This window comes from Gorilla gorilla, chromosome 21 (assembly GCF_029281585.2).
Source record: "Gorilla gorilla gorilla isolate KB3781 chromosome 21, NHGRI_mGorGor1-v2.1_pri, whole genome shotgun sequence".
Classification (NCBI taxonomy): Eukaryota; Metazoa; Chordata; class Mammalia; order Primates; family Hominidae; genus Gorilla; species Gorilla gorilla.
The window spans coordinates 50,180,120-50,204,006 of NC_073245.2; the positions used below are offsets into that span (position 1 = coordinate 50,180,120).

The 23,887-nt window shown below is 46.0% G+C and overlaps 1 protein-coding gene across 2 annotated transcripts in view; it reads right to left on the reverse strand.

Annotated features, from left to right (window-relative positions):
* Nucleotides 1–1,139: 1,139 nt before the first annotated feature.
* The window catches only part of TTI1 (TELO2 interacting protein 1), a 50,631-nt gene continuing 27,883 nt past the window's right edge, over nt 1,140–23,887 (reverse strand). For both annotated transcript variants that reach the window (XM_004062126.4, XM_019016913.4), the window contains 5 exons: nt 20,741–20,889; nt 17,323–17,463; nt 14,886–15,090; nt 14,512–14,599; nt 1,140–1,758 (listed from right to left, as the gene is read on the reverse strand). In XM_004062126.4, coding sequence (XP_004062174.4) covers nt 1,575–1,758; nt 14,512–14,599; nt 14,886–15,090; nt 17,323–17,463; nt 20,741–20,889 — 767 coding nt within the window. In that variant the 3' untranslated portion in view covers nt 1,140–1,574. The remainder of the gene's footprint in view (nt 1,759–14,511; nt 14,600–14,885; nt 15,091–17,322; nt 17,464–20,740; nt 20,890–23,887) is intronic.

Sequence of the window (23,887 nt, forward strand, 5' to 3'; positions counted from 1 at the left end):
AGTACGTAACACCACCTATGGAGGAGAAGTGCCAAAAACAAAGCTAAGAGACTCAACCCTGATCACGACTCTTACTCTGCCTCCCAATGGCCAGGAAACACAGGTGAGAGGAGGGGCCCATGAAATGACCTCCATAGGGATGCAATCAATAAATCCAGACGGTGGGAAATGCTGTAGGAAAAATGACCGTGTTTCTCCACCAAAAAACTTACAAGGAAAATGAGAGAGAGGTGGAGGGGGAAATCTACACATTAAAAGAGATTTATTTTTTATTTTAGAGATGGAGTTTTGCTCTTGTTGTCCAGGCTGGAGTGCAATGGCGCAATCCTGGCTCACCACAACCTCCATCTCCTGGGTTCAAGTGATTCTCCTGCCTCAGCCTCCTGAGTAGCTGGGATTACAGGCATACACCACCACGCCCAGCTAATTTTGTATTTTTAGTAGAGACGGGGTTTCTCCATGTTGGTCAGGCTGGTCTTGAACTCCTGACCTCAGGTGATCCGCCCACCTCGGCCTCCCAAAGTGCTGGGATTACAGGCGTGAGCCACTGCACCCGGCCTAAAGGAGATTTATTAGGGAATATACTGATACCAGCAATGTATATCACTTATTTGGATCCTGATCCAAACACACTGGGGAAATTTAGACACTGAAAATATCTGACAATATTAAAGGATCATTGTTAATTTGGTTAGGTGTGATAATGGTATTGTGGTTGTACGTTCAAAAAAAGTTTCAATGTAACATCTGGGATTTGCTTCAAAAAAATCCGGGGTGTGGAGAGAGAGGTACATGGGTGGGGCACAGAGGAAGCAAGCCTGGCCACACGCTGACTGCCAGGGAAGCCGGGTTCATGGGGACATGGGAATTTACACTATTACCCATAGTAAAATGTTAAAAAAAATTAACCTCCTGCTTGAAAAGTAACCAAAACATTGTTACGAGTGGTTGCCTTTGGAGAGAGAAACCTGACGGCTGGGAAATGGGGAGGGGGAGATTTACTCTTCACTGTTTTCTGTTTTGTACTGCTTGGATTTGGATTTTATACCATGGTTCTATATTAACCATTCAAGAATATAAACTCATTTTTAAAAAACCACCCAGTTTAAATAAAAAACTTCAAAGTGAGCTCTTGATCATACTTTTCATCCAAGAAGTGTCTTTATTTCCGTTTGTTTCCCAAAGATCAGATTAGGTAAAACAAATTAGTTCCATCTCATTATTTGAAGACAGGGAGGTGTATGCAGATGGAGGGGAACTGACCTCTTGTGTGTGTGTGTGTGTGGCCTGTGAGGGAGCTGGGGCTATAGAGATGGTAGGCCAAGGAGTTAAACCCTTAGAGCCACCAGACAATGTCACCTGAAAACACAAGGTATGAAATATAAATAACAGTCAGCTACTTTCCTTCAATCCATTTCTAAGCAGTTGTGTGATCGATCAATTTATAAATCGATTGGCTAACTAATTCACCTTCTCTGCTGCCGCTGTCACCGCCTATGGCCGGGGTGGGGTCAGCCCAGCTTCTGGCTGGCAGTAGGGGAGGGATCGGTGGCCTCTGTGGTGGGGGAGCAGGGTCACTGCAGCTCCTTGAGCAGCTGGAGCACGTTGGTCGTGTAGGGGTTCTGCTGCCCGCTGGCCCCGTGCAGCTGCACGGGGTGGAGGCTGGGGTGGGGAGGTGTGAACTGCACGGGGCAGTAAAGCTCGTTCAGGAGGAACCAGGTGGAGTCTGGGTCCACCTTCATCAAGTGGAGGAAGACGCTGTGGAGAGATGGAAAGGAGTGAGTAGAGGGTACAGAGAGGGAAGGCGGGGAATGCTACAGCCCCAACCAGGAGGCTGTTTACCGGGCTATTTGAGAAGAAACTGAGAACAATATCAAGTCACTTCAAATAGTAGAAAAAACCCACTTGAGTTCCTAAGACAGGACCAGTAGGATGGTCCCAAAGCCCAACCGAAATACAGGTAACAGTTTCATATCCATTGACATACAGAAACCAGTAATTAGTCTGAGCAGAACAATATCGACAGCAAACAAGCTCTTGGCAAAGAAAGAGGTTGAGTTCCAGAGTAGAAAGCAGGAGTTTTCACAAAGAAGAAAAACGACAGAGTGTACCCTTTCTTAAAGGCTTTGCTCAGCTCACAGGCCCAGCCCAGGGTTGGGGGCAGGCCCAGGGCAGGGCTCCCTGTCCTGCTCGGGGGCCCTGAGCAAGCCTTAATATTATGGTCCTCCAGCACGCTGCTGAAGTCGGCAGTTGGACCCTTCCTGGCTGAGAGCCATGGATACTTGGTGGTGTGAACAGACACTCATGGCTCCCGTGTGAGGAGCCCGTTTCCCCACAGGGATCAGATCCACAGAATATGCCGCCTTTGGCAGGCTGTCAAAGGGTTCCTTTATTCTCCTGGGGCAGGACTGGCTGAGCTCTGCTCTGTAACCTTTGGCAGAGATAGAGCACTGATGTCCTCTGATGCATGACAGGGACAGAGCTCAAGGGCCCTGGGCTACTGGACACCCCACAGCCACCGAGGGTGGTTTTTATCTTCGTCTGAACTTTGGGGTCACAACTCTTGCCTCTTAGCTGCTCAAATACTATTTCTGAAAGATCAGTCACGTGCCCAGGGCCACTGTGTTGGGCAGTCTAAGCGTAAACTTCATACGTGGTGGCAATTCAGTCTGACTTGGCAATCCCTGGAAGAATGGGGCCCTCCCGCAGTGAGCAGGGCCTCCCAGCCAGTCTGCCCATCTCAGCTCACCATCGCCTGCTCAGAGGCTGGCCTCCCCATGCCATTTTGCCCACACCACTGTGCCCAAGTAAGGCTGCCCCTTACTTTTCTCTTTCAGGACACCTTTCCTAGCACATATTGACCATTGATTGTCTCCCTCACAACATAAGCTCCCCGAGGGCAGGGACCAGGGACCACATCTGTTCTGTAGGTTGCTGTATCTCGGGCACCTGGAATGGCATGTGGTCAGCATCCAGTTAATATTGACTGAACAGGTTCTCATTTCTCTTTTTTCCCCTGCAATGTGTCCATGTAACAATGAACGAGTTCTCATTTTAATGAGGACGTGGTGAGTTACTACATTGCACATGAATGACTTTAGACGACAACCCTCTCTAGAATACTTAAGTTCTATGAAAGGATCTGAAGGAGGGGTTAAACTCTCACCACCAAGGAAGGAACAAGGAAGATTATTAACAGGATTCAAATTATCAGAGGCATCACTAGCTATGTGGCTTTGGGAAATTATTCAGCTTGCCCTGTTTCAGTTTCCCCATTCCAAAAATGGGGGATGTACTTCACTCAGGGTTTTGCTGAGGTTTAAAGCACAGATCAAGCCCTACACAGTCTAGCACGTGATCCCTATTTACCAATTAACAGTACGTAGTATCTATTTGATAAATCATATTTTATTATTGGCAATTATTCTAAGGAGCCTCTTGCATACTGCTGGGCATTAAATAGGAACTTCAACGCCTGCTAAGTGGGAGTAAATTCTGGGTTTTAATTTCACTAATATGAAAGACCTGCACCCTCAGGGGATTTGGGTCTTACCGTGAAGCCAGTCTTGATATCATCCTTAGGTGTAGTGGACATACACTAAGGAGGTCAGGGAGGCAGTGGGGGAGTGGGGAGGGTGGACAAGGGCACTTAATTTTTTTTTTTTTTTTTTTTTTTTTGAGACAGAGTCTCACTCTGTTGCCCAGGCTGGAGTGCAATGGCGCGATCTCAGCTCACTGCAACATTCACCTTCTGGGTTCAAGCGATCCTCCTGCCTCAGCCTCCTGAGTAGCTGGGATTACAGGCATCCATCACCATGCCCGGCTAATTTTTGTATTTTTAGTAGAGACGGGGTTTCACCATGTTGGCCAGGCTGGTCTTGAACTCCTGACCTCAGGTGATCAACCCTCCTCAGCCTCCCAAAGTGTAGGATTACATGTGTGAGCACCGGGCCCGGCCTACTGAATTTTTTCCTGGCCTGTTCTGTGCCCAAACAATTTAGTTTTCTTTGCTAGGATAATCTTGTGTTTATAACCTCCACAGTGGTTGTTGGAGAAGTGATTAGAATATTCTAATTCATCGTTTCCACTTCACCGCAGAAAGATGAGGCCTGCGTGGGAGACAATTTTTGTTTAAAAATAAAAATATCTTTGATAATTAGAGTGGCAAGGGAAATTATGAAAAAACGCACCAAAAGCGGGGAGCAGATTTCTATTTACACGTGACACAGTTGACAGTTTTCCCTGGTGCCAAAGACTGTTAGAATGCAAATGGTTTCATTTGATTTTTTTTCCCCCTTTCAAGAGCTGGAACAATTTCTCAAGCTACAGCATGGTGCTCTCCCAGCTTCAAGGAATATTTTTATCTGGGTAACACCCAGCAAAGCGGTGCCACGACCCAGTTCAGTCATAGCTGCGCTCTGACTTACACAGCATGAAAATGCTGCAATGTTCATTTTCTGGGCTCTTTTTAACATGCTAAATATGAATGTCGTATTCGTTGGCAGGAAAGGAAAAGAAAATAAGCCACTCTTTTTGCCCTGCAAGATATCCACATAAAATATTAACAGAAAAGCAAAGGAAAAACTTGTGCAAAGTTCACCTTCTTTTATTAAGCAAGAGCCAAACTCTTGGAAGGACTGTTTTGGGTCTCATTTCTTTGCTCTTAAAGGGGCAGATGCCCCAGAATGGCAGGAATGCACGTTCCTTCTCCCACCTCTGTGGCTTGGAGCAAGTTATTTTGCCTCATGAACCTGTTTCCTCTTTCTCCAAAGATGATCACACCTGGCCCACTCTCCTCACAGGTCGTTCTGAGGCTCTGAGGAGAGGAGGTGCAGGACAACACTTTGAAGTATATGACGAAAACAGTATTCCTTCTTTTCTTCCAGAAAGAGAGAGAGAGACAGAGAGTCTGAGGCATAATTAACACCACCAATCTTAGCAGCACTACCATGCCATGGATAATTTTCAGATACCCTGAAAAGGGCAAAACATTTGTCTTTTGTTTCACTCATAATTTTCTCCATACTGACTTGGTGGGGGTGTCCCAGTTCTCAGCCAATGATGTTCTAATTTCGCCCATTATTTTCAGGAAGAAACAAATGCAATATACTTTGTCCTCTGCATGCCTGAGGTGGGCAGCAAATGCCGTGCCATGCAACCAGATGGCTGGCAAGTGTAGCTGTGCTCTCACTCCGAGAGGCATGCGGCCTGCTGAACTCTAAACACGACAAATTCCAAACCGCACCCTTGTTGGCTTTAAGCCCCTGGGAGCTGAGCCTGAGGCCCAGGAGGTCTGATCTGAGTCCTTAGCGCCAGGCTTTGTTCCAAACTCTGGTGTCACTTTGTCCTGGGGCCAGTTCCTGCCCAGCCTTAGCTGAAACCAGAGAGTGAACAGCTGAAAGCCAAAGTTGTTGAAAACTCCTTTTGCATAAGCCAAAGCCAGAAGACAAAGACAGGACCTCTGCTTTGAAGTGACTGGGGTAACTGCCTGGAAAATGTTCCCAATACATCTTGTGATGCGCAGGGATGGCTGTTGAACACGCCAAATGGCCAGTTCCATCTTTTTTCAAACCCAAAGAGAAACACTTTTTAAAAAATATATGTACACCATTTAACTCCTGAACAAAAATTTCTTTCTCCTCCCCCCAGGCCCAAATCAGTGGCTCCAGAGAGCACAGTTATCAAGAGATTATCTGGTCCCCAGAGTATCGGGAGGCACTCAGCTGTGCCGCATGCCTCCGAGTGTCCTGAGGCGAGTGATTATCTCTCAATAACCTGTAGGGCCGTGTAGCTTAAATAATAACTTGACTTTAAAAAATTTAGAACTCGCTGTTAGGCAGTTTCTAAGCAACTGTTTCCATGGCAAAGAAGCCTGGTGTTTATACTGATTTTTCACTTAAAATGCAGTTTTATTGAATTTCACTCCATGCAGGCAGCCATTTGCCTGCACTTCAGCCCTATCTACAACTGACGGCTATCAGTAAGTACCTAATAAACTCCAGATGCCAAACCAGAAGTGGCTCCTTCCTTCGTGATCAGTATGGGGGTGCTCCTAGTGAGCAAGCTGTGGGCAAGGAGGTGGGAATGGGGAGGGAGGAAACGTGCTCCTGGAATCTGGTCAGCTGGGTTTAAGTTTTATCTCTTCGTGGTTTATCAAACGTTTACTAAAGCCTGGTCCAGCCCAGGCCCTAGTTGAGGTGCTTGAGGCACAAAGAGAGAGGGACAAAAAAGGCTCTGCCCTCAGGGCTCCCTGTCTGCTGGGGTAGACTAAGGGATCACAGAGGCCCATGGCACACTGTGGCAAGGGCCATCCTAGAAGTGATGTGCGGGTGGCACCAGGCATGGCTTCCTGAGGAGAGGCACGGCAAGTTGCTTCTCTGTAAAGAGCGAGTGGACCAGACCAGTTCTAAGATCCCTGGTAGCTCCAACAGACCACGAGAGTTTTCAATCACGGGCACTGGATCATTACCCACCCCTACCCTCCCAGTATGGCAAAACCAAAAAGAACCCCCTCTGCTCTGCTGCAGGAGCGAATATTACAGAATATGTTCTCACCATCTCTGTCTAGACAACATCTGCTCAAAGAGAGATCTAGAAAACCGCCAGCCAATGAAGGCCCAGTGAAGCTAAATAAACTGTAACTGAAATGCAGGGCTTCCAGCTCTCCTGGGTGACAGGCTATTCTTCCTGTGTCAATTACTTGCTTGAGGGATCTGCTGTTCTCCGTCTCTTTCTGGATTTATAAAATGCTCTCATGAGCCATCAGGGTAAATGCCAGTGGTAAAGAACATGTGGCTTTGTGATCTGTTTGTTTGCTTACTTATTTGGGGCTTCTAAAGAAGTTACTCAGAAATGTCTCCTTAGGAACACGATACAGGCTCTCTCTATGTGGGCACGGTTAAATGCAGTGGGAAAGTAAGCTCACTTGTGGGAAAGCAGGCATACTCACTAAGTTATTTTGGTGTTCCCGTTGTTCCCTCTCTGGCAGCACAGCCTCCACACTCTCCTCCTCTCTGGCCATCTCTTCTCCCACCACTCTGTGCATGCTGATGCTGCAAAGGAGGCTGCGTGTTTCCTTTTAAACAAATGGATGCTCAGGGTGTTGATGCATCCTAGCCAGCAAGCAGTGGGGCTATGTTTCTATACTTGGTAATTTACTCTAATGGGTCTCGGTTCATTGGTTAACCAGTATTTCAAGCCTGTCCTTTCTTGCTATTCAATTTAGCTATCTTCGCCTGCACGGAGGTCGTTTTTTATTTCTAAATGTTGGAAATGGAGGATTATGACTTGAAGCAACGATTTACTCTCCAAATAAATACTACCAATTACCTTTGCAGCTATACATGCTCGTTAGACTTAACTATGTTTACCTGTTCAAAACCATTCATCTATCGATCTAACGCCAACATGCATACTCACACAGAGACCCATATCAAAAATATTTAAATGCAACAAGGGCAGGACTTAAAACCATAAACACCAGTAGAAGCAAATGATGCTAACCATACCTCTGAAGTGCCACAAGATAAAGTATCATAAATGCAGAGGAATGATTCCATTGCTTTGTGCATATTTAAAAGGATATGGCGCTGAGAGGTCCAATCTGTTATAGACAATTCAAAAATAAGCCAGAATCTAGGAGGGTTTAAATCCCACTGGGGCGAGATTTAAAAGCAGCCCTTTCCATCTGGCCAGTTCTCCTGCCTCCAGGAACCCTACAAGCCTAGATCCCACGACAGTGTATTGGGCACAGATTTCAAAGTGGCATTCTGTGCTGAGCACTATGAGGGCTGACTCGGACCTTTCCCCCAGCTGGCTGCACTCTCGGGCCACATTGTTTCCTGCCCCTCCCTGGAAGGTATGTACCCTTGAAGATAAAGACATCTTCATAGCAGCCTAGGTAGGCCTGCCCACCTCCTGCCTGAACTGTTTTCCTGTAACCTGTGCTTTGGCACTAAGCCAGCAGCCTCCACTCACGGATGCCTTCAGAAACAGCTCTAGGAAATGTACTTCTGTATTTACTGCAAGGACGTTGAGGATATTAGTCACAACAGTACCCAGTGTTCTTTTAAGATGACCCACAGAGAAATTTTCCTCAAGCGTCAGTAATAAGGAAAGCCATGCTTCTTTCTGAAAAGCTTTCTTTCCTTTTCTTTTTAAAAACTCTTATTCAGGTACTTCCTGTACCATTTTCCTCTTTGCTGTCTGTCAGGAAGCACAGAGCCACTCTGAAAGCTCCTCTCTAGCAAGGGTGCAGGGCTCTAACTGTACTGTCTATATTAACCTCAACTCGGTCTCATCTTGTTTTTGCTGTTATTTTTCCATTTAAAAAATGTCTTCACTTCCTTCCTTTTTTCTTTGTTGCAAACAATTTATAAGATGTTCCAAGTCATTTTTGGAATAAGAAGAAATTTAAATAATGATTCACAACTACTATTTAGTGATTTTTACTCTGTGGTGGTATTTTGTGCTACCTGACTTTACTGAATCCTTGTCGTCACTGTAGTAGGTGAAATAAGCAAAATAACATATATGCTTTTTTCGGTCTTATAGATGAGAAAACAGAGACTTTGAGAAGTGAATTAATTTGCCAAGGTTATCTTGCTATTGAACAACAACGTGAGGCCTTGGTAGTTATCTTTGAAAATCTTCAACTCTCAACACAGCACTTGGCTCATCATAAGAGACCCAATAAAAATCTTTTAAAATACATCTATACAATAAGACAAATAGAGATAATCTCCCTGGCTACTTTATTTACTCAGTACTGAGACAACATTTACTTCCACGCCTCTGAGGTGTTCGAGAGGGATGACAGAGCCTGCAGAGTGAGGAAATGACTACCCTGTGGTCGACCACAGCCTCTGATGACCAAAACCCACTTTGTGCAGGCGGTGCTGCGACCAGGCTCGATCTGTCATCGAGAGCATTCTGCTCCCAACTTGGCACGGCATGCACTGTGCACACACACCCCACGCTTGGCTTTCCTACCGGGTGGTAAGATGGTTGACCCTGGCAGGTTATCAGTGACATGACAACACCAAGGAAGAAGGGACAGAATTGGCAGCACTGAATTTAAGTAGATTTAAGTAGCCCAGAGGTCCCTGCCTTCAGTTCTGAAACCCAGCAACCCACTTGGTTTGTAATCTGCCTGCCAGATGTCTCTTATCTTTGACACCATGAAATCAGGCCTATATATGCACAGTGAACAGCTTCAGATCTGAGTGTATTTTTAGAACAATGGGACTCAAAAAGAAAAGCAGCAATGCCTGTCAAAAGATGGATAATAGGAAAGCTAACTACTTGGGTTTGGATTTGTCAACTATTAATCAAGTGTCAAAAGGAAAAAATATTAGGTGTGTCCTCATTTCTATGCTGGGTGCAATCCAAGGGGGAACAGCTTTGCAGCCCAAGCTCAGCCAAACTGCCCACACCATTTAAGGGGATGAGCTACTAATTTCAAGCTCAGCTGAACTAATGGATCACCTCTGTGGCTCCTCATCCGTTCAAATATAATAGGCTCATGTGTGGGTAAAGAGAGGAGTTGGGGCTCTGACAGGGATGAAATGAACGAGCCTGTGCCAGTCTGTGTTCGTCCAGGGTTTGAAGGCACCAGCTGGTTCTTTGATGGGATGGGATCCTACTGCTAGAAAGAGAGCAGGGAAGTCAGTCAGTAAATGAACCTTCAAACCTGGTCCTGACTTCTGCAAACAGTGGTGGCACAATTAACATGAAAAAGATCCTTTTGAGGTGAAATCCCCAGTTCAGATTTTAGTAAAGATGAAGCAGGCTTACAACTAGAAATTCTGTGGCCAGTGTCTATGTGTATGTGTAACATACACATCATGTATAACATATTTGGGAAATTTACATACATGTACCCCACATAGGTGTGTACACAGATGTAAGGTATACCTTCAGAAAATAAGCAGAGGGTAGAGGCCCCTATCTTGTTCCCTCTAATTCCAGTCCCTAGAACAGTACTTGGAGACTCCTTGGACATACTAATGTGATTCATCCACAAGCACCCTATGAGAATGGGGTTTTCATCACCCCCAGTTTACAGAGGAAGAAAATGAAATGAAGCTAAATCATTTGCTCAAGGTCACATGGCCAGTAAGATCTGAACCTCGGTTTGTCCAAAGCAAGACTGCTACTTTTTCTCTCACACACAATGGCAAGGCAGAGGGAGCTGGAATGGCAACCTCCCCAGCGGCCCATCAGGGGCTACAGCAATAACAGCATCCAGGACTTGCGTGGCCAGAAGGTACACCAGCTGGTCACCACCTGCTGGCACCCTGCATATCTATGTGGGCTCTGGGGTTAGCAGGTGGGGGTAGGACTGGGGGTGGAGGCCAAGCATCCTAAAAGCTTTATTTTTCTATTATGAGACTTGTTGGGCACTGACTTCATCTTCTTTTTTTTTTTTTTTTTGAAACAGGGTCTCACTCTGTTGCCCAGGCTGGAGTGCAGTGGTGTGATCACGGCTCACTATGGCCTTAACCTTCCAAGGCTCAGGTGATCTCCTGCCTCAGCTTCCCAAGTAGCTGGGACAACAGGTGCACACCACCACGCCTGGCTAATTTTTATATGTTCAGTAGAGACAGGGTTTCGCCATGTTGCTCAGGCTGGCCTGGAGCTCCTGAGCCCAAGTGATTCTCCCACCTCAGCTTCCCAAAGTGCTGGGATTACAAGCATGGGCCACAGCACATGGCCTGACTTCATCTTTTCAAAAATTTGAAAAGTATTGTCTAGTTTTGTTTCCTTTTAGCCCAGGGTAAAAGGCTCATTGGATGATATAAAACCTCACTGCAAAAGCCAGGGAGTCTCAGAGTCTGCTAAGAGATTGGCCCAAGGAGTATGGTTTTAATGGAGTTCAACTAGGCTAAGTACATGTATGGACTTGAAGGACAAACAGAAATTTGGTGTGTATGCTCTCTTTTCAAATTCCTTTCACGTACAGGAGGCAAAAGCTACATGGACAGAAAGGCACAGAACTGTGAAGGCCCAGGGCATGCCGGGAGACATCTTGGAGACTGAGAATTTCAATCAGCAAAGTTTGCCACTGCAGTTGGCTGAGATGGGGGTGTGGCTGATCTGACCTGTTGTCTGTAATCCAATGCCTACCCTCAGGGACACTGTCTTATTTTTAGCTCCTGGTATGCTAAGCCCTCCTCCCACACCACAAATATGATTTGCACATTTGTTATCCATTGAAGTTACTTAACTAGAGGGACTTTGGGGGAGCTGGCTTTTTTTTTTTTTTTTTTTTTTTGCATTGCCAGTTAACAGTGACACCTGGTGGTAACACACAGCAAGGTCACACCCTGCCTCCACCGTCCCCTGCCCCTCCCCCATGCCTCCCCCAGTTGGAAGATTTATGCCCCCTCCATACAAGGCACATTTGCTAGATAAAAGCATTAAACTGGAATGGCATCTCCGTTCTTAGCATTTACAACCTCGGTTATATCAACCACCCCCTGATCAATTTCCATTTCTAGAGTTTACTGCCTGGATGTAAAAGCCTGCCACAAAGGCTATATTTAATATGGCAAATTAAAAAAGCAAACACTGGTTTGGTCATTCTTTGGAGCCAGGAAAAGCAAATGGGAGCAAGGAAAAACCCAAGCATGATGCACATAAAGATGAACTCTCATGGGGCTGCTAAGTCTGCCTCCACCCCAACTTGATGAAGGCGCCCCTTGGAGGTCCTAAGCCCACCTGCCAGAGGGGCCCACAGACATGGCTGCTCTACAGGGCTGGTGCACACCCCTCTCCTTCCAGAAGACAGGAGGCCTCGGAGCAGCCTCCTGCCCTGAGAGCTTCCCTCACCAGCCCTCTGGCAGACAGGAGAGCCACTTCCAAAGCAAGCTGGTCATCTGCCTAGGGTCGGAAACTCACTACCTCTGGCTTTTCTGAATACTAAGCCAAGGTTCCCACTTGGGCCCTTGCAACGAACACAGCTTTCTCTTCTCCCATGAGGGTAAGCATGTGTAAGTGTGTCACTCTGACTGCAGTATGGAGAATACCCAGAGGGGCAGGAGTGGAAGTGGGACCAGTGGTGAGGTCTGTTGTTCTGGTGGGAGATGATGGTGGCCTGGCCTGGCCTAGTGGCTTGGAGGTGTCGTTTTGAGAGCAATTTTCCAAGTGAGGTAGGTGGGCTTTACTTTTGGTCATGGAAGTAGGGTGTGAAGGAAAGAGAAGAATTAAGAACAAACAACGGGATGGACGGCAGGGCCATGTGCTGAGATGGGACTCCACCTCATGCAGGGGACTTGGTTCCTCAGTACTAGTAGGTATGACAGACTGCATTCTGTCACCTAGGCTGGAGTGCAGTGGTGTGGTCTTGGCTCACTGCAACATCCGCCTCCCAGGTTCAAGTGATGCTCCTGCCTCAGCTTCCCAAGTAGCTGGAATTACAGGTTCCTGCCACCATGCCCAGCTAACTTTTTGTATTTTTAGTAGAGACAGGGTTTCATCATGTTGGCCAGGCTGGTCTTGAACTCCTGACCTTGTGATCTGCCTGCCTCAGACTCCCAAAGCGCTGGGATAACAGGCGTAAGCCACCCACCGCACCCAGCCGCCAGGTATGACTTTTCCATACTAAGTGGCCCACTCACCCACCCCTCTCTCCATGTGGTAATGAGGCTCACAGAGAGACCAGGTTTCCTATTGTCTCAGGCTTCTTCTCCCACTTAGAGAGCTTATTAATTTCAGCATCAAGATGCCAAATCACCTCTTGATCAAGGATCAAGACTGATTTTTTTTCCCAACTTCAAGATAAGTTTGCAAGTGACATGTGTGAAGCAATCCACCTAGCTCTTCCTCCCCCTCCCTGCCCATCAGAAGGGAGGCCATCTGACTCAACCCTTGAACGGAATGTGCTGGAGCAAACAAAGGGAGCTGTGGTCAAGTGGTGGGGCTGCGTGTTCCTCCACCTGAGGCTCCCTGAACACCAGCTCAAGATTCAGCAAGGTCCAATTCCGGGTTTAATTGCTTTCAGCAGCAAAAAAGAGAATTAGAAATGAAAAGATAATGAATTGAGAATATTAGCTTATTTGATGGTTCTAAACTTGAAGGATGGGATGGAGTGGGTGTAGGAAAAATAGAATGGAATGGGGAATGTGAAAATCAGACCTTTAACTCTTGTTTGTAATAGGCAGCTAAAAGGATTTACTTCAAGATAAACTCATTATGTTCTTGAGTTGCATTTTAAATCACAGCACAATCAGCTCCAGGGGCACCGCCCAGGGAGGACTATTTTCACCCTAAATTGATTCTGTACGGAATAAAAATGCCTGGGGACAGAAGCTGGTTAGGATGCGCCCCTGTGCTCACGAAACTATGACTGATTCTGGGACTAACGGATGTGACGGGAAAGGGACAGGAAGAAAAAAGGAAACGGGAAATCAAGAGCAAAAAACAGCAAAGGACAATAAATCAATTCAAGAAGATATTACCATCACTCCCAGGGAGTGCAAGGTTTCTAAGGAGCAAGCTGGCTCTCCTCACTGCACAGTCAGAGCAGCCTTTCCACCCCTCAGGGAATGAGTTGACTCCTAACTCCCACCCCACTGAAGAGATGTGCCTCTAGAAGCTAGGAAGAAGCAGGGATTCCGCTGCAGGCGTGAAGCTGGTGAGGCTGAAGGAGCTGCAGGGCTCAGAGCGGCACAGAGTGCCAGGCCCAGCTTTCGCCCCAGCAGCAGACCTACCCTGGGATGGCAGTTCCAGGATGCAGGCTGCTCCCACCTGGAAGGAAAGCTTGGAGAAGAGGGGCAGAGTAGATTTGGGGTCTCATGTCTGGGGAATGCTGTTGTGCTCAGAGTTTTAGCTCTTAGTCCTAAAGTAACCAGCAACAGCTTCTTCTCCTAGAGGTGATACAGCTTTTCTCAAATAAGCATGGTCAAACTCTTTGAAATTGGAATCATCTAGTTTCAGAATCAGAAAAGGCCTTAAGCCATTAGTCTGGCAGCTCTTAATGTTCTTCAGGTCACAGATTCCTATTAGAACCTATGAATGGTTCCTATTAGAAAAAGGCACATGTGCACCTGCCTGCACACAAACAATTTTGCTTGGCACTTGTGAGGGTTCATGGCACCGATGCCCATCTAAGACCTGCCGTGGAGTCGACGTATGCCATATCAGGAACCCAGCACTTTCACTTTGCTGTTGAAGAAGCCAAGGCATGAAGAAGTGCCAGGCACCTGGTCTCCAGGCCTAGAAGCAGATTCCCCTCCAACCAGGAGGGTGCTGAGTCCTCTAGCACACCGTCTTTTTGCTTCTTGACCCTCTGGAATTGTTGCTGACTTTGCAGCAGAGGAAAAGGTTACTGGCAAAGAGAAACACATCTAGTAAAAATACCATCTCTCGTGCTGGCACAGTTAAAGAATTATCTTAACCTGGCAGGTAGACAGAGAAAAGAGCAGAGATGCCTCAACTCTGCTTGCCATTAGCAAATCAACTGTAATTTAGAACAAACGTAAAGGGATGCGGGTGATCAGGCAGACGTACCTCCTGGCAGCCTCTTGTAATTTCACGGGCTGTTTGGCACTGAGGTAAATCAAGCAGGCATCAGCCACTTTATTCAGGTCACCCTCACCTGCAGAAAAGAAAAACAAAACAAGCATCAGCCCTCACACCTCATTTGGGACAAGCAGTGACCAACTGTGTCTGGAGAAACTGCAACAGCTAGGCAAGATGCCCTGGGCTCTCTACTCCATCCCGCCAAAGAACACATCAAGATAAATGGACAAATGAGGCCAAAATAAGACGGAAGGAGGTACACAGAGGGGAGGGGAGGGGGGCACGACTGAGCAGAGGGCATGATGGCAGGGGTAAGACAGATGCTAAGTGTGTGTGTTCAGGTGGAACTGCCTGGTACCCACCTAGGTCCAGTCTCTCACAGAGGGGGCCCAGGCCCTGTAAGACAGCCAGCTGCAACTTGAAGGCCAGCGTGTGCAAGTAAACTGGTCCAGCCCTGGCACTGATGGGGGCCTGGGTGACTAGAGAGCCAGCCAGCTTTGGCAGGACATCTTTGCAGAACCGGCTGCGAAGAAAGTCACCACACTTGCTTCCCAGGGTACGTAAAACCTGCAGAAACAGCCCCCAACCTGGTGAGTGAACATCGCCAAGGCAGCAAGAGAGCTAAAGAATGCTTGGTAATTCGATTTCATCTAGGTCTCTGCTTGGAAAAAAAAAAAAAATAGAATTACTGCTATTAATTCCTTGCCCATGGTTTGTGATTCTGACAGTTATGAATTTGGAGGTCTCTGCTCCCAAGGCATGGCTGCTTCTACCCATAAATACAGATTACATGGGGAATAATTCAAAGGAATCTTGGGTTGGATGAATAATATGATTAATATCTTGATTTCCCTCCCATTTTTGTTAAAAAAAAAAAAAAAGAGAAGAGCTTAAAGCAGTTCACATAGATCATTTCTTGAATCTTCCTAACATCCCTTGAGAAAATATGTATGCTTTTAACTCTAGCTAGCTGAGCAAACACAAACACTATGGTCCAGCTGCTGCCACATGCAGGCATCAGGAGGTTAGTGACTGGGCCGAGGTCCCTGGGCTGAACCAAGGCAGGGTCCCTGAAGTTGCAGCCGACTCGGTGTTCCTTCTGTTCAGCTGCACAATCTCTTATGCACATCACCCTCATTCTATCTTTCAGAACAGATAGTTTCTTTGCATGTCTTGTTTTAAACTTTCTCTAGCAGAACATATTGAAATGTTTTGCCCTGCTGCACAAGACTGAGTATAAAGGATAATAGGAATTTCTTTAAAAATTGGTAAGCAAGGCATAACCAGCACAGTGTTTGCTGATTTTGCAGAGAACAAGGCTCTCATTTTAGGTCCCTCAGCTGAATGGCACAGCTTCTATAGACCTCAGTGTCATCATCGTGTCTGCGCATGGGGAAAGCAGCCTCAGTTATTGCGTACACATCTTTATTTTTTTTCATTTTTCTATGCTTGCTGTTATTTCAGACAACCTATTAATTCTCACCAAACCCTGCCCCGCAGTACATCTGGGTAAGATTTAGCAATACCACCTCCCTCTCCCTTAATCTCTTTCTTTTTTCGAGATGGAGTCTCACTCTGTCGCACAGGCTGGAGTGCAGTGGCACGATCTTGGCTCACTGCAACCTCTGAAGCCCGAGTTCAAGCAATTCTCCTGCCTCAGCCTCCTGAGTAGCTGGGATTATAGGCGCCTGCCACTGCACCCAGCTAATTTTTGTATTTTTAGTAGAGACAGGGTTTCACCATCTTGGCCAGGCTGGTTTTGAACTCCTGACCTTGTGATCCACCTGCCTCCGCCTCCCAAAGTGCTGGGATTACAGGCATGAGCCACCGCGACCGGCCTCATCTCCCTCTTTCTTTGGCACACATACATACACACACACACGTATCATTTTGTGCATTTTGTTTTGGGAAAAAAACATTAACAATTTTTAATATTTTAATTTGGTCTAGTATATGCTGAAGAATTTACAGAAGATCAAACTACTTTGGCCAACGGTATCTGGTGCATTACCAGCTTCATTTTGAGTCCCTACAGATCTTTTCTCTCTGCCTCATCTTGCGCACCTTCTTCTAATTTATGGCAGCTTGCTGTGGTATGTATCTCTGCAGGTTGCCTTAAGGGCTTTTTAGAACAAGAAAGGATATAAATAAGCTAAAATATCCGTGCTAATGTAAGCCAAACTAAGCCAGGGAGAATAATACCTTACATATATATAGGACTGTTAGCTTTTCAAAGCATTTCACCGAACAGTCCCATTTTATCCCTGACAACACTATGAGAAAGGTGGGCTAGGTGTTCCTAAGCCCAACACGAAAATGGGTGGTCCTGGGTTTTGTCAGCATCACTCAGCTGGGCAGAGGATGCCCACTGCTAGAACCTCAGCCCCTTCACCTTGACTCCTGTGCAGTGCAAATATGGTGTGAACTCAATGCTCTGGGTTCGTATCACTTACTAGCTGTTCGATTGTGAGAAAATTCCTTAACTTCTCTGAGCTTCTTTCTTCCTCTGCCCAAAGTAAAGACAATATACCTACCTTGCAAAGTGGTTGTAAGGAGACAAACTCCTTTGTGGAGGAGTGCTGAGCTTACTGCCTGGCCTTTTCATCTACTAGGTCATCTGCTTCAAGTTCAAAAGGAGACTGTTACTTTCTTCTTTGTGCTTTTCTTATGTTTCTATACTTTCTTCACAGTATGTGACATTGCAATCGGGTGAAGAGAACCAATCCAAAAGGCCCCGGTGAGCTCTGTGCCTACTAACTCTACCCTCAAAACAGACCATGGGGGATGCTGGTGCAGTACCTTGAAGGCTCTAAGCACTGCCAGGGGGGCGTCCCGTGTGAGTCGGTGCACGAGCGAGGGCCAGGCCCGATGAGCCAAGGGAAGCAGCTGGTTTTTGTGGGACTGAAGAACAACCACACACAGATCCAGCACATCCAAGACCTGAAAGAGACAAGATTTCAGCAGATGGTATAGGCTTGAAAACAGATACCTGGGATCAAGTCACCATTTTCAAAGAATAACATTTAGAAACGTATTAATTGGATAATTGTTTTCTGAGTGCTGACTACACGCCAAGCACTAGCTAGGTACTGAGGGGACACACAGGGACAAAATACACGTTTCCTTGCCTTCGCAGGGTTCATGGTCAGCTGGGGAAAGACCTTAATTAGATAATGCCTAAATGAAGAGATGATTAGCAACTGGGACAAGAACGGAAGTCAAAGGTGAAATGCAAAGAAACGAGGGGAAGGATCTAAACCACAGACTGTTGGGAAGGCTTCGCTGGGGAAGGAGCTTCTAAAAGAAGACACAAACGATGAGTAGGAGTTAGTTCTGTGAAGATTCATGCAACTGGAAACCATGATGAGGAAGACTCAGAGGTGGAACAGAGCTTTCATAAGAAGTGAAAGAAGGGCAGCGTGGAGCGTTACAGAGAAGAGGTAAAACGGGGCCCAACTACAAAGGGGTTTGTTAGGAATTTTTTTTATTTTGTACTAAGTGCAGTGGGGAGCCGTCAAAGTGTTTTAAGCAGGAAAGTGACATGATACAATTCATGTTTTAGAAAGGTCATTCTGGCTGCTGAGTGGAGAAGAGACTTGAAGGGTGACAGAGAAACAAAGAGGCCCTTTAGGATCCACATGAGAGGAGCAAAGTGATGTGGCCGCGTGATGGCGGCAGAGGAGAGAAGTGAAAGGACTGGATATCTGTTTTGGAGATGACGTGGCTTAAATTGCTGAAGGACTGGATACTGGGGAGGGGAAGTGAGGGTTTGAAAAGAGCTGCTTCGGTTCAGGGGTAGCAGCTGAAGAGATGCAGATGCCACTGAATGAGATGGGGAGCACGCGGGAGGAGAAAGTTGAGCGGCTAGGGGAGACCGAGTTCTGTTACCACTACATGGAGAGGCCCAGCAGGCAGTTGAGGTACAGGCTAATCTCACCAGAAAGGGTTAGGCTACCCTACATATAAACTGATATTTTACCTTCCTTGTTTCCTGATCTCTTATATCTCAAACTCATTGAAAAGAGACTGCCTTCATCAGTGTCACAGGCAGCGGTCAGTATGTCGGCCAGCGCAGGCTTCCCTCCCGCATGGGCGGCCAGCGCAGGCTTCCCTCCCACATGGACACCCAACCTTCACAGGGCGAGGCACTCGTTAGTCTGCAAGACAGAGAGAAGCCGGCCAACACAAAGCAGTAAACCCTACTGGGCGCCTACTATGTGCTGGTCCACACTGAGACTGGAACAGAAGAGACCCTGCCATTGAGGGGTGAATAATTAGGCAAGGGAGTAAGAGAAAGCTCAGCTGCACAGTGGGGAGCAGAGTGGAAATGGCTTTGGTATCACTGACAGGCTTGGAATTTGAGCTCTGTCATTAACGGGACAAGTTACATTATATTTCATTGACTCAAAGATGCACATTTCCCCTCTGCCTGGAATGTTCTCCTTGCCCCTTTGCAGGGCTGCCTCCTTCTCAGCCTTGAGAAATGTTACCACCTCAGAGAGGCCTTCCCTGATGACCTAGGCTAAATCAGAAGGTAAGCTCTGTCTTAGTCAGCAGGGTTTTGCACCGAGTAGGTTCCCAACACGTATCTGCTCCATGGGTGAATTACTATTTTCTATCAAATAGAACGTGCTATTACCTTGACAGCCTTTCTCCAATATGTATGAGTCTGTGTATTGCCTCTCTCCCCACAAAAGACAGGGAGTTCCGTGAAGACAGGGATTGTGTCTGCATCATCCCCTCTATACATCCTCTGCCTGACCTGCACTAGTCCTCAATAAGCATTTAGCACATGAATGAGTGTATGTGTCTTATTTCATGCTGTTTTATATTTATAATCAACAACCCTGTGAGGTAGGTACCATCATCTTCATTTTACTGATGAAGATGCTAAGGCTCAACATGATGAATTAACTTACTCAAGGTCACATGGCTAATAAGAGGCAGAAACAGGATTTGGACTGACTCAAGTATGTAGGTCTGACTCCAACACTGATGTTCTTAATAATTATGGTATGTATACAGCTGCTACAAATCCTCTACAAAAAGGAAGGTCTTGAAGGATATACAGCAGTATGTTGAATGTATCAGCCAGGCACCTACATTAAAGCCGTGCAGGTAAAAAGGTAAGTGCTTGCTGAATGGAACAACAGATGAATGCTAAGAGCTGTCTTGGGAAGACTAAACAAACTCCACACAACACAGACGCTGAGATTTGAGATAATCTGTGGATCAGGGTTTCCTAGCCCATCACCCCTGAGCAAGGCAATGTACACTCATTACTAACAGTGAGTCACTAAGGCAGTTGTGTTTCTCTCTCTTTTTTTTTTGAGATAAAGTTTCACTCTTGTTGCTCAGGCTGGAGTGCAATGGCACGATCTTGGCTCACCACAACCTCTGCCTCCTGGGTTCAAGCGATTCTCCTGCCTCGGCCTCCCAAGTAGCCGGGATAACAGGCATGCACCACCATGCCCAGTTAATTTTGTGTTTTTAGTAGAGATGGGGTTTCTCCATGTTGGTAAGGCTGGTCTCAAACTCCCAACTCAGGTGATCCGCCCACCTCAGCTTCCCAAAGTGCTGGGATTACAGGCGCGAGCCACCGCGCCTGGCCGACAGTTGTATTTCTCACTCCTGCTTGGGGGTAGGGAGGAATGCTGTTTCCCTTTGGGTGTAAGGTCTTCTCCAGGGTGATTCTAAAAGCCCTGCCCCCACTTCTACCCCACCCCACTGCGTCCTGTTATTGCAGCCCTACATGCTTTCAGCCCTTGCTGATGGGGGTGCTGCTTGGCAAACTGCCAGCAAGCCAGGATATATTAGGAAGTGTTCAAGTTTTCCCTAGAATGAAAACAGAGAGATAAGGGCTAGTGTCAGGCTTGGAAGAATGATCTCATTAAAGTATTAAAACCTGCATCCTACATAGCTGAGAAAATAATATCCTTTCCAAAGCACATGGCTTTCTTTTCCTTGAAGATTCAGTGAATCCCCAAAACTTGTGGTTTTTAACGCAGGAGACTCAGCTCCCTTTGGCATCTCAGCAGACACAGAAAGATGTAAAACTGTCACCCCACAGACAAATTCCTTTTGATGCCTTCTCTTGGCCACCACACGTGGACCAGGAGATAAGGGGAGCTACGTGCTCATCCGTGTAGCCACTGCCAACCAGGCCACACCTTAGTCCTGCTACTCCGGGAATGCAGAGAAGCAGCTGCGCACTGACCTTCAGGCGGACTTGCAGATTTTTATCTGACAACAAGTGGATGCAGCGTTCCATCACGTCCATGGCTATTTGGATCTGCAATGGCAGTGGTGGCTCCACATCTGGACGGGTGTCATTCTCGTCCACTTTGGGAGGGACTGACTGTTCCTCTGGAAAAAGAGCACAACTGGCGGCAGTGTTGTATGAGTGATAAAACAGAGATACCTAAATTTCTGTTCTTTATAAATTACTCAGTCTTAGGTATTTGGTTACAGCAGCACAAATGGACTGAGACACCTCCATTCAAGGGGGAATAGGTACAGAAACCATGGTATAGCCATATAATGGCATTTTATGAGGTCCCTATTTTTTTTAGGGACAGGGCCTTGCTCTGTCCAAGCTGGAGTACAGTGGTGTGAACACGGCTCACTGCAATCTCAAACTTATGGGGTCAAGTGATCTTCCCACCTCAGCCTCCTGAGTGGCTAGGACTACAGGTGCATGTCACCATGCCCAGCTAATTTTTAAATTTTTTTTTAGAAATGGGGGTCTCACTATGTTGCCCAGGCTGGTCTCCAATTCCTGGGCTCAAGTAATCCCCCTGCTGTGGCCTCTCATAGTGCTGGGATTACAGGTATGTATGAGCCACTACACCAGGCTAAGCATGGGTTTTAATGACAAGAGAAATGCTTATAAAATAATATTGTCTTAAAAAGACAAAAAGCACAACACAAAATTGCATATGCAGCACGAACACTACTACATACGTTTTTGCATGAGAGGAAGTACAGCAAAATATTAAAAGTGACGGTAATGAGATAACAGATGACTTCAGTTTTTTTCCCCATGCCTTTGGTCTTTTCTAAATTTCCATTAATGAATATTTAAGATAAAAACAAGATATTTCGGAGGTTGAGGCAGGTGGATCACCTGAGGTCAGCAGTTTGAGACCAACCTGACCAACATGGCAAAACCCCATCTCTACTAAATTACAAAAATTAGCTGGGCATAGTGGCGGGCTCCTGTAATCTTAACTACTTGGGAGGGTGAGGCGGGAGAATCACTTGAACCCAGGAGGCAGAGGTTGCAATGAGCCGAGATCGTGCCATTGCACTCCAGCCTGGGCAACAACAGCAAAACTCTGTCTCAAAAAAAAAAAAAAAAAAAAAAAAAAAGGGAGAGATAGCAGGGTTCTCGTGTGGAGGAGCCTTGAAGCTGGGAAGTTCCATGGCTGGCCTCTGCTCTGTCCTTCACTTTTTTGTCTCCTCTTGGTTCATCCTTTGATTAAAAGGGGGTGCACATCTGTCTTCTCCACCAGCCTGTAAGAACTTCTGATGGCCAGAATCAAACCTTACTTATCTTTGTAGGTGAGGTAACAAGGGCAGCTTAGTGTAGTTCATAGGGCATGGAGTTTGGTTAGAGGAGGTTGGACCAAGTCTTGCCTCTAAAACCTATTAGCAACTTCTTTCATCCTACATTACCTCATCTGGAAAAAAAGGGATAGAGCATGTATACCTCACATGCTACTGAGAGCATTAAATGAGATGTTACCAGTCATTATCATTCTCACTGTCTAGAGTGCTGCGTTGCATGAGATAGATGTAAGTTTGTAAACGGAAACATCACCACAAGATTTGAGAATTGCATGAAACCCAGGTCAAAATACTTACCCTGAAAAATTTTCCTGATCTACTTATAGCCCCCAGCCTCATGCCAACCCTGATCACCAGCTGTGCTCATTTCCACTGAGCAGAGCACTGCTCCCTTAACTTTTTCCCATTTCAGTTCCCTCTGCCGGAAAGACAGACTCTTACAGTAGAGGCTGCACCTGTCTCTAACAGATGCCAAAAAGATAAATTAAAATGCATTTGTAGAATGCTTGGATTTCTTGGAGAAAGGGACCTCAGATTATACAACGTGCTTTTATGTGCTTAAAACAAAAAACTCATGTCAAGCCAGCACTGAGGCAAACATTCCTTAGAATGCCAAGTGTGTGGTGTGTACTTGATGAATGATAAGCATGATAGGCCTGTGCTTTTTTCCCCAGAGGGGAATTTGTTGTTTGAAATTCACCTATTGCAGAATCTTATTTGAGGGATGTGGATTGTCCTGTTATTGGAAGAAGGGTTTGACTCTTTCAGTCTGCCCTAAGTGAACATCAACTAACACCAGAAGATCCTAATCATGAAGGAATGGATTCACTGACAAGTGCTCAAATTTTAAACAAGAATGGCAAATCTGGATTATGAGGGATCAGAATGTCTCCCCTGCTTCAGCATTTCCAGGTTTGGGTGAAGGGTGCAGTTCACAAAAAGGACTGGATTGGCTCGAGAAACAAATCTGAGAAGAAAAAGCCTGATAGATTTCTGATCAGAAAACTCTGTCCTCGGGGAGAGCAATGACTCAATTCTGCATAAATCATTATTTGGGCCCTGTGATGCCTTTTCTGCTATTTAGAAGGAATTTGTTGTAGTGAGTGGCATCAAGCTACTATTTCCTGTTACACTGCTGGAAGTACTGGCTTCAGTTCACCAGAATCTCACAGTGGAGATCACCAAAAGGAGGAAAAAAACAAAAAAAGGAAAAGAAAAGAAAAAGAAAAAGAAATGTTTTATTCCAACCTAACAAACTAATTTGGGACTCGGTTCGATTTAGGATGGTTCTGAGACCACCAAGCTCATTATGACTTGGCATTTTATATTTGCAGAGGAGATTCTAATAATTTATTAATCCTTCCGTGACCTGAAGCTCCAGATTGAGCTTGTGAATAAAACAACAGGCCAGAGCTTCAACTAGCCTGAACTCCCTTCTTCTTTATCATATAAATTGGTAAGAAAAAGACTGCAATCTCCTCCCACCAACAAACAAATGGACAAAGCATATAAATAGACAATGGGAATAAGGAAAAAACCTGTTAGGAAAGAAGCTTATAGAAAGACATTCAACCTCACTGGTAATCAAAGAAATGCAAGGTAGATAACAAGAACCATTTTTCACCTATTAATTTAGGAAGAAAACTGGAAATAGCCAATGTTGGTAAGGCTGTGGTGAAACCAGTATTCATCCTGCACTGCCGAAGGAAAAGTATAAATTGACACAACCTTTTTGAAAGGCAATTTGGCAAGCATTAAATTATGTTCATATCCTTGACCCAGAAATCCTACTTCT